Source organism: Dipteris shenzhenensis, chromosome 1 (assembly GCF_047967505.1).
Source record: "Dipteris shenzhenensis isolate YYH24624 ecotype China chromosome 1, Dip_SZ_1.0, whole genome shotgun sequence".
Taxonomy (NCBI): Eukaryota; Viridiplantae; Streptophyta; class Polypodiopsida; order Gleicheniales; family Dipteridaceae; genus Dipteris; species Dipteris shenzhenensis.
Window position 1 is genome coordinate 17,230,251 of NC_141596.1, and position 9,634 is coordinate 17,239,884.

General features: G+C 45.1%; 1 protein-coding gene across 1 annotated transcript; it reads right to left on the minus strand.

Annotated features, from left to right (window-relative positions):
• Positions 1–238: 238 nt before the first annotated feature.
• LOC147905477 (uncharacterized) lies at positions 239–8,565 on the minus strand. Its single transcript, XM_087372856.1, has 3 exons — positions 7,480–8,565; positions 1,840–5,932; positions 239–425 (listed from the first exon to the last, which is right to left on the minus strand). The coding sequence occupies exon 2, from the start codon at positions 5,839–5,841 to the stop codon at positions 1,855–1,857; it is 3,987 nt and encodes a 1,328-aa protein (XP_087228982.1). The 5' UTR covers positions 5,842–5,932; positions 7,480–8,565; the 3' UTR covers positions 239–425; positions 1,840–1,854.
• Positions 8,566–9,634: the final 1,069 nt, after the last annotated feature.

Below are 9,634 nucleotides of genomic sequence, written 5' to 3' on the forward strand. Positions count from 1 at the left end.
ACTTGACATTGGGCATTACCATAAGCAATCCAATTCCCAAGCAAACTAGCATGACCGCATCGTGCAAAGGACAAGCAAATTACAATGACAAAGCATAGCGCCACATTTGCAACATAAAAAATGAGCAAGGAAAGCCTTTTTTGTAGATTTTATAAGACAATATAAAATATTCTCATATAATATTTCAATGCTCATGGACAACAATCATTCTATGGTGTGGTTTTTTTATAAGTCTACTTTAACAAGGTCACTCCCACATTGATTGAAAAAAGATGAAGTACATGATGGTAAGCCCAATGGACATAAAGTCTAAGTTGGGAAAGTACAGCAATGTAGAGTTGCATACATTCACATAGAAATATGGTATATACATAAACTTGTATGTGAGCAAAGAACCACTTGAACAATATACCCAAGAAAAGCCTCTGTAGATGAAAGACAAGAGGTTAGAGAGAGTTGTGACAAGTAAAAAGCTATGACATCCTAAAATCCTCACTTATTCATTCTCATGGACATTGCCTCATTGTTATTGTGAGCTAGTGTTCTTGGACGAGGGAATAAAATAGATGGGATGAAGTGTGGGGAAAAGGTTGCAAAATGTCATTCTAACATTGGCACTAAAGAATGAAAGAGAGAAGCAACCAAGTAGCAAGGATTGAGAAATCCCAAAAACAAGTGAATTGCACTAGGTGACTAGAGACGGAGAGAGTACTCTAATACTAGATGCACTTTGGATGGAGTAAGAGAGAGAGAGAGAGAGAGAGAGAGAATGGAGCTCTCTTTCACATTGTGTGTGTGTGTGTGTGTGTGTGTGAGAGAGAGAGAGAGAGAGAGAGAGAGAGAGAGAGAGAATGGAGTTGAAAGAGAGAGAGAGAGAGAGAGAGAGAGAGAGAGAGAGAGAATGAATGGAGAATTAGAGTATTAGAGAGAATGGAGCTCCATTCTCTTATTAATGTGTGTGTGTGTGTGTGAAAGAGAGAGAGAGAGAGAGAGAGAGAGAGAGAGTGAGAGAGAGAGAGAGAGTGTGTGTGTGTGTGTGTGTGAGAGAGAGAGAGAGAGAGAGAGAGAGAGAGAGAGAATGGAGCTCCATTCTCTTATTAATGTAGAGAGAGCTGCATTCTGTGTGTGTGTGTGTGTGTGTGAGAGAGAGAGAGAGAGAGAGAGAGAGAGAGAATGGAGCTCCATTCTCTTATTACTCTCACATTAATAAGAGAATGGAGCTCCATTCTCTCTCTCTCTCTCTCTCTCATTAATAAGAGAATGGAGCTCCATTCTCTCTCTCTCTCTCTCTCTCTCTCACACACACACACACACACACACATTAATAAGAGAATGGAGCTCTCTCTCACATTAATAAGAGAATGGAGCTCCATTCTCTCTCTCTCTCTCACACACACACACACACACACACACACACATTATTAATAAGAGAATGGAGTTCCATTCTAATACTCCATTCTCTCTATTACTCTAATACTCCACAACTCCATTCTCTCTCTCTCTCTCTCTCTCTCACACACACATTAATAAGAGAATGGAGCTCCATTCTAATACTCCATTCTCTCTAATACTCTAATACTCCACCATTCTCTTATTAATGTGAGAGAGAGCTCCATTCTCTCTCTCTCTCTCTCTCTCACACACACACACACGAATACTCCATTCAGAGTGCATCACTTGAGTTGACACACACACACACACACACACACACACACACACACACTTTCTCTCTCAGAACAAGAGAATGTGCCAATGACGGAAAATTACTAATGCTGTGAGGCAAGGGCAAAGCCGACAAATTGCAGAGGGAGGAGAGAGAGGGGGGGAGAGATTACTTACTTGGTTGTAGGTAGTTTAATGGGCGGTTTGCTCGATCTCCTTGAGCATGCTGACGACGCGGAGCATGGAAGGGCGTTTGAGAGGATCGTCAGTGGTGCAAAGGCAAGCGACGTGCAAGACCTTGAGCATGGAGGAGAAGGTGGTGGACGCAGCAGCAGCAATCACGGGATCCAGCACCTCGCCACCCCTGCCCTGCTTCACCATGTGCTTCACCCACCCAACCAGATTTCCCCCCTCCACATCCTTGAAATCCGACCCTGTTGGTTCTTTCCCCGTCAATAGCTCCATCAGAATCACCCCATAGCTGTACACATCCCCCCTCGTTGTCGACCTCCAGCTTTGCCCATACTCCGGCGGTATGTACCCAAATGTCCCGGCTATGTCTGTGCTCACGTGCGTCTCGCATGCACTTATCAGCCTTGCCAACCCGAAGTCCGCCACCCTCGGCTCGAAGTTCTCGTCCAACAGAATGTTGCTTGCCTTCATGTCCCTGTGGATGATGTGTGGAATGAAGCCGTGATGTAGGAACGCCAGCCCCCGAGCTGACCCAGCTGCTATCTTCCACCGCTTTGCCCAGTTCAAGACTTCCAGTGCATCTGCCCTGTTTCGTAGCCATAGATCCAGGCTTCCATTCACCATGTAATCGTACACCAGCAGCTTCTCATCACCGAAAGAGCAGTACCCCAGCAACGGGACCAAGTTTCGGTGCTTCACCTTCCCCAGAGTCTCCATTTCTGCCAGAAATTCTCGCTGTCCCTGTGTCCGAGAATGCCCAAGCTTCTTTACTGCCACGATCTTGCCATCGGGAAGAACTGCCTTATATACTGTCCCGAATCCACCATCTCCAATGATGTTGGTCTTGCAAAAGTTGTTTGTTGCCTTGAGCAAATCAGCCAATGTGAGTCTCAGGAGTGGCCGCTCGAACGTGGCCACGTTGATACTCAATGGCTCTTTCAACTTCTCGGAGTAGAAAAGGTCACCTGGTTCTAATGCTGCACCTTGAAGCTTAGTCTTCTTCAAAGCACGAGAAAGGGCATCCTGTCTCATCATCTTCCACCGAATCAGAACTAAAATAACACTCAGGCAAGTGAAAGTGCTTGCTACAGTGATGCCGAGCAGAGCAACAGGGCTCAACAACACTGCGGCCACATGGCTTGCTGAGTCTGTGCACTCGATACCTATGACAGCACCGCAGAGCCCTCCATTGGCTTCGAAAGACGATGCAGAGAAATTTGCACAGCTCCCTGAATTTGGGATCTCCCCTTCTAGGTCATTGTACGAGATGTTGAGGAACGAGAGATCTCCAAGCTCACAAAGTTTCCATGACATTCCTCCAGAAAGTCGGTTGCCAGATAGATCTAGATAGATCAACTGAGTAAGGGACCCAAGATCAGGTGGGATGCTGCCTGAAAAGTCATTGCTATGGAGATCAAGATATGAAAGGCTGGAGAGGTTGCCAATGCTGAAAGGGATGGATCCACATAATCTATTACCACTCAAATCAAGGGACTGGATCTGATGCCAAGCAATGCTCTTACATAGAAGACCAGAAATGTCTCCTGTAAATTTGTTTTCCCGGAGATATAACCCAACAATGGATACCATATTAGCAAGAGAAGACGGTATATCACCGGTGAGATCATTGGAACTCACATCCAAGTGCGTCAGGCCAGATAAATTTCCAAGGGCATCAGGCAGAGGCCCCGAAAGATGATTGTGCGTGACGTTTAGCTTGACTAGGCTAGCAATCCTTCCCAATTCTGCGGGAATGCTACCAGTTAAGTCATTGTGGCCTAAGTTTAGACCCTGTAATCGATTGAGTTCTCCAAATTGTGCTGGAATGCTCCCGGAGAGACCATTGTTTGAAAGATCAAGGGTTGTCAAGTTGTTGAGTTGGGCTAGTGCTTCTGGTATAAACCCAATCAGTCGGTTTCCTTGGAGTGCAAGTTCCACAGCCATGATGCAATTTTGAATCTCCTCTGGTATACTCCCATTCAACATGTTCCAAGAAAGATCAAACAATCCATAATGTTGTAGGAAAGAGGATTCCGGGATCTCATAAACCTTAGAGGCAGACGAGCATATCTCTCTTGGTATGGGACCTGAGAGCTGATTGTGAGACAGAACCAGGCAAACGAGGTTAGGAAGCTGGCCAATTTCCTGCGGAATTTGCCCAGAGAATGTGTTATTACCAAGGTCAAGGGTCGCAAGCTGAGTACACTTCCCCAGGTCTCTTGGTATGTTACCTTCAAAATGATTGCTATTAACAGTCAGGACAGTTAAATTTTGAAGCTTACCAAGTTGATCTGGAAGAGCCCCTGCAAGGTAGTTGTTATCCAAATACAGCCTCTCCAAGTTCTTCAAGTGACCCACTAGTGGAGACAGTCCACCCACAAGAAAATTGCTTTTAGCAGAAATCTCCATCAACAGCTTAGAAGACCAAATTTTATCAGGGATAGCCCCCGAAATGTTATTGTTATCCAAATTGATAGCGATCAGCTGACCCAAGTCTGCAAGATAGCCTGGAATTCCTCCTGTCAGCAGGTTCCCTGCAAGCTCGAGATCAGTCAAGGCTGAGCAATTGTAAAAGGTGTCTTCTAGTGAACCAGTAAAGAGGTTCTTGCTAAGAGACAACTGGGACAAGGAGGAGGGCCTGCAGAGATCTGGGGGCACTGGACCTGACAGGAGATTCCCATCAAGACTCAGAGTTTCCAATGAAGAACAGTTGCCAAGTTCTGTTGGCAGTCTCCCTGTGAAAAGATTTGTTCCAAGCAAGAGTGCATTCATGTATTGCCATTCACCTAACCATGAAGGTATTGATCCAGAAAGGAGATTACCCTCTACTGAAAAAGAAGTGATGAACTTGAGGTTTGAGAGCTCCTTGGGAACAGACCCTGAGAGTTGATTGAAAGCGAGCTCAACAATCCTTAAGTTTACACATCTACCAAGCGATGCTGGTATAGACCCGTTAAGCTGGTTATTTGGGATTGATAAAGATGTAAGATTCTGGAGGTTTCCAATGGAGTCTGGGATAGGTCCCGTCAAAAAATTATGGGTCAGATCAATTCTGCTCAAGGACTGCAAGTTGCCAATCTCGTCGGGTAGCTTTCCAGAAAGCTGGCAGACAGCAATGTTCAAGACTCTCAGATTCTTCAGCTTGCTGATCTCCTTTGGCAAACTCCCAGTGAATGAATTCTGCTCCAAATACATTTCTGTCAAACTAATCAGGCCTCCTATTGTAGGTGGAATGCAACCTGTCAGACTATTGTTGTTGATGTCAAGGTACTGAAGTTTGGTTAAATTTCCAAGTTCAGGTGGTAGATTTTGAGAAAGTATATTGTTTGAAAGATCCAGATATATGAGCTGGGAAAGGTTGCCAAGATCTGATGGTATCTTGCCTGATAGCACATTCCCATCCATTGCAAGATAATCCAAGTTGTGAAGTCTACCAAGTTCGGAAGGGATGGTCCCAGAAAGTAAATTCAAACCAAGATCAATAGTCTGAAGACCCATAAGTGATCCCAATTCAGAAGGTATCGTGCCCACAAGCATATTATTGTGAAGTAAAAGCTGCTGGACATTAACCACTTTCCCAATGTCTGAGGAGATCTCACCAGTTAGGGAATTAGAGCTGAGATCTACCTGCTGTAGGTTGGTAGCGTCCCAAATTTGTGGAGGAATGACACCAGTCAACATGTTGGAACTCAAATTGAGATATTGCAATGTCAAGAGGTCTCCAATATGTGGAGAAATACTTCCTGCCAAGGATGCGCTGCCAAGAGACAAAGAGTGCACTCTGCCATCATGATCACAAGATACACCGGTCCACGTACAGGGACTTCCATCTGTTTCCACCCAATCTGTGAGAGAATCAGCAGCTGTTAAAGTCATCTTGAATGCCAGAAGAGCATCCTTGTCTCTGTTGAAATCTTGCAATGCCTGCACTGGTATGCAAAGTAAGAAGAATGGAAGCCATGGAAACCCAAAGCTAGCCATTGACATCAGTGAAAACAAACTTCTGATCCTTAGCTATAGATATGACCCATCAGTTCTTGTAAGGATAGGGCTAAGTTGCAAATACCCTGGTAGAAACCTGCAATGCCAACACATTCATACATCAACAGATGTTTCATATCAGTTTTGCCAATTACTTTCTATTATAATGCAAGAAAAAGTATTTTCCCTTTCCTTTTTTGTTCATAGATTGTACAACATCATGGCCAATATCTGCAGCTAGTCTTCTCACATTAGCAATAGTGCACGCAGCACTTTGTAACATGGTATCTTTCATGAGGCAACTCATAATGTCAAGTCAGGAATCCCGTGTAATACACTTGCTAGCGTACACGAATCAACTTCCATATACAGACTTTAAAACTTGGGTGGAAGTGGGAGTTAAATTTGAGATTACAATTTCCAGCCGGGGAGAAAAAGGTGATCTAGAACGTAAATGTCCTAACAACGGTTTTGCGATTTTTGAAAATTGTGAAAGCTGCGCTCTACACTGCTATCTGAACGAAAGCTATACAAACAGATCTTCCAGGTTTAGTGATTTTTCGCTGGTACTGCCAGGACAGACGTAGCTTTGTACAGTCATTGTTTCCCGAACGAAGAATTCAAAACCAAATGTGCTGTCAACGGACTAGCAAGCCAGCTGTGGACGGGAATGTGGTCGACACCGTCAATCTTTGCTGCCAACTGTTGTAGAAGAGACAGACGACTTTGCTGGGCAGCACCTCTGAATTCAAGACTAGCAGGCAGCTCCGGCAGCTGCGGTTAGTGTATGTGGAGTAATAGGAGTTCGTATGCATCGAGCTGGTATACAGCACGATGTAACATTAGATTGCAAGCGGAGACAAGTTCTTCGCCAGGGAATGGGTTCAGCCACATAGTGGTGCTGTCAAATAGCGTGCAAAAAGTTACAAATCTTCTTAGCCTTGGGAAATTGGGTTCACCCTTGCAGAACGCTTTAGGACTGCTCAAATGCACAGGATCAGTGCCACGAGGAAACAGCTGAGTCTGGAAAATAGATTGCACCTAGATTATCTGGACTGTCACTTTCTAAAGACTTCGGTATTCTTGGCCCTAAAGTGAAGACCAGTCATCGAAACAAGCGTTTTAGCAGCTTCTTCTTATGGTTTCTCGAATGTCTGAAACCTCGAGTGTTGGGCTAATCATCAAATGGGCTGGCTACTGCGTAAAAGTTGCAACTACCAACAGCTAGTTCTATGGCCAATGAAAACTTTCTATCCACTTGTAATCTCGATTAACGCTTGAACAGCTAGATTTTCTTAACGAGCCCAAATGAACAATCAAAATATCAGTCCTAGCCAAGCCGAAATGAATTCTTAGAAGTTAGCCATATATTATAGTCGCCGCTCAAAAAAATCTTGGTCGCTTCGCTTTGAAGTCCGAGCACAGAATGGTGATGAACGCGATAAGACGGCGAAAATGCCGGGAGCCTGTATTGAAATATGCTAATGACAACCGCTCACTTCCGTTGGAACACAATACAAGAGGGTGGCCAAACATACCTGAAGGCTGAGGTTATTCGATTCGAACACGATGCTTCAAATTATTGATTGACTGGAAGATAGAGATAGCAAGTTTGAATGGTATTTGACAGTATGAAGTTGTCACCTTGATTGTCCCTTTGTATATTGAGCAGCGATGATGCGAACTGTTGTCGAGATGTTTGCAACGGCGGATTAAGACATGGAGCTTTCGAGTCCTTGGCAGCCCCACAAGGCCTCTAAAGAGCCTCCTGCTTAAGCGACGATTGGAGAGGATTGAGAAAAAAAAGCAACGAACGTTCAGCACTGCGACAATCCCGGTCGAGGGGTACAAATGCATGCATGCATGCCTGTGGAGGTTGCTGCGACGAAGGAAAAGAAACCGTTGTCTGAAAGCAATTTGAGGAGCCGAGGAGTGACGGAGAGCTTCAAGGGAGTCAAGCAAAGCGTTGACAGCGCTCCAAGAGCTGAGAATGGCAAGAGGGTGAAGGATAGAAAAGCAAGCGAGCAACGCTGATAAGACCAGTAAGCACTCCGAAGAATTCGAGAAGGCTTACTTACATCCAGCTGATACTGGGTATGAAACACAGGATAGATGTTTGGTGGTCACTCCATTACTCATCGTCAATCCTTACAGTCAACCTCTCCGATCCGTAGGTAGTTCAGTCGTGAGATGGGATTTGTTATCGCAGAAGCTTGAATGGGTTGGCAGTAGATGGTCAGCTTGAGCATCATGTCTACAGCAAAGTCACGGGGTGACTATCAAGCACCTCTCATATACCTCGCAAGCAAGCTTTTAGCTCCCTGTATCAAGAGCACATACCTCCAACGTCTTACTCTATCGCCCTCCCTCATTTATTGTAGCAGCTAACGTCTTTCTCGATCACACTCTCTCATTCATGTAGTAGCCTTCATACAACACAACCGGTTTTATAATGCCTGAGGTACTGACCGCCGCTACCCAAGACTTGCAAATGCGTATTATAATCATGTAAATCGTGTACTTCCAGTGCTCATTAGCGCCTGCAATGGGTGTGTCTCAAGCACACTCTCATTCATTGTGGCATGTCTATTTTGAAATCACTGTGAGCTGGGTAACGGGTTGGGTGTATGCATTATAGCTGGGGATCGGTGAAAGACTACTGAGAAAGCTGTCTTAATAGGTGGACGAGAAAGATTGGCAATGGGCATGGAGCGTTTGGGCGAAATATCTCATGAGCAGCAGTGGAGCTGCGCAGTGGGCAGATTAGAAAGAGAGCCAGGTAGCAAACCCAACTCAATGCGGAAGTGTGTTGTACGAGGACTCACCAGGAGATGATCTGCCAAGGCAAACTACAGAGGTTGACAAGCTATTACAGTCCAAAAAAAATAAAGTTATTATAATTTACAGAATACGACTGCTAACTAGTATAGAGAGATGCATCATGTATGCTTGGGTTAAGAGCTGTAGGAGCTGACAGGCCAGAGCCAGCAGCCATTCATGACGGCAAAGAGGTGAAACTTGAAAGAGTGGGCAAGGGGTTGGAACTTGAGTTTGGGAATAATAGCAAGCTAGCAGGCCTTGCAGCCTGCAGGTCTACGAGGTAACATACAACAAAATTTGTGGCTCATTTGGCATATAAAATATATAAAATTGACAGGACTTGTAATGGTTTCCAGCCTTGCCATGGCAGCCTTATTATGTCCAGCTCAGCCGCTGACTAAGCGTGGCAGCGAGTCGGTTGGAAGGAAGGGTTTGCCTAATCAGAGGTGCTAGTGCCACGTGGGAGGCAGCCCTGCCTACATCAAGTGGATGCCTTAAATGTACGCGCACGATGGGCTCTATGAGTGGTGCTACGTGGAGACAGCCTGTCGTGTTGTGCCACGCTGGCCTACAACGCCCCTGGCCACATGAAGTGGATGGCTTCAATCCGCGTGCACAGACTGTGTGAATAGAGTCTGGACCATTTGTTGGGCACAATCAGTTCTGGTCTCTTGGGGGGACTTGAGTCTTGGGTAGCCGTATTGAAATCTTTTGGACAATAGCGTGCATTGCCAACTTGCTCTTTTTTGCTCTATTTGGAGACCATTTTGTCCTTTTTTCAACCTGCCACTTTCCTTATGTTTAATCCTATACAAAAAATAAAAGAGGCCCTTACAGCCATTGCATCTCTTTCACCCAATGTGCCACACGTGGCCGATTGGCTACCAAATTCAATCCATCCTCTTTTCAGTCTGCCAAATGTTTCAAGATGCCATCTTGTGTAGATATATTATAGCCCTCCCTCAGACAGGAGTGCTCA

Excerpts from the sequence above, each read along its gene's own strand:
- LOC147905477 (XM_087372856.1), bottom strand. The coding sequence starts at position 5,841 with ATGTCAATGGCTAGCTTTGGGTTTCCATGGCTTCCATTCTTCTTACTT.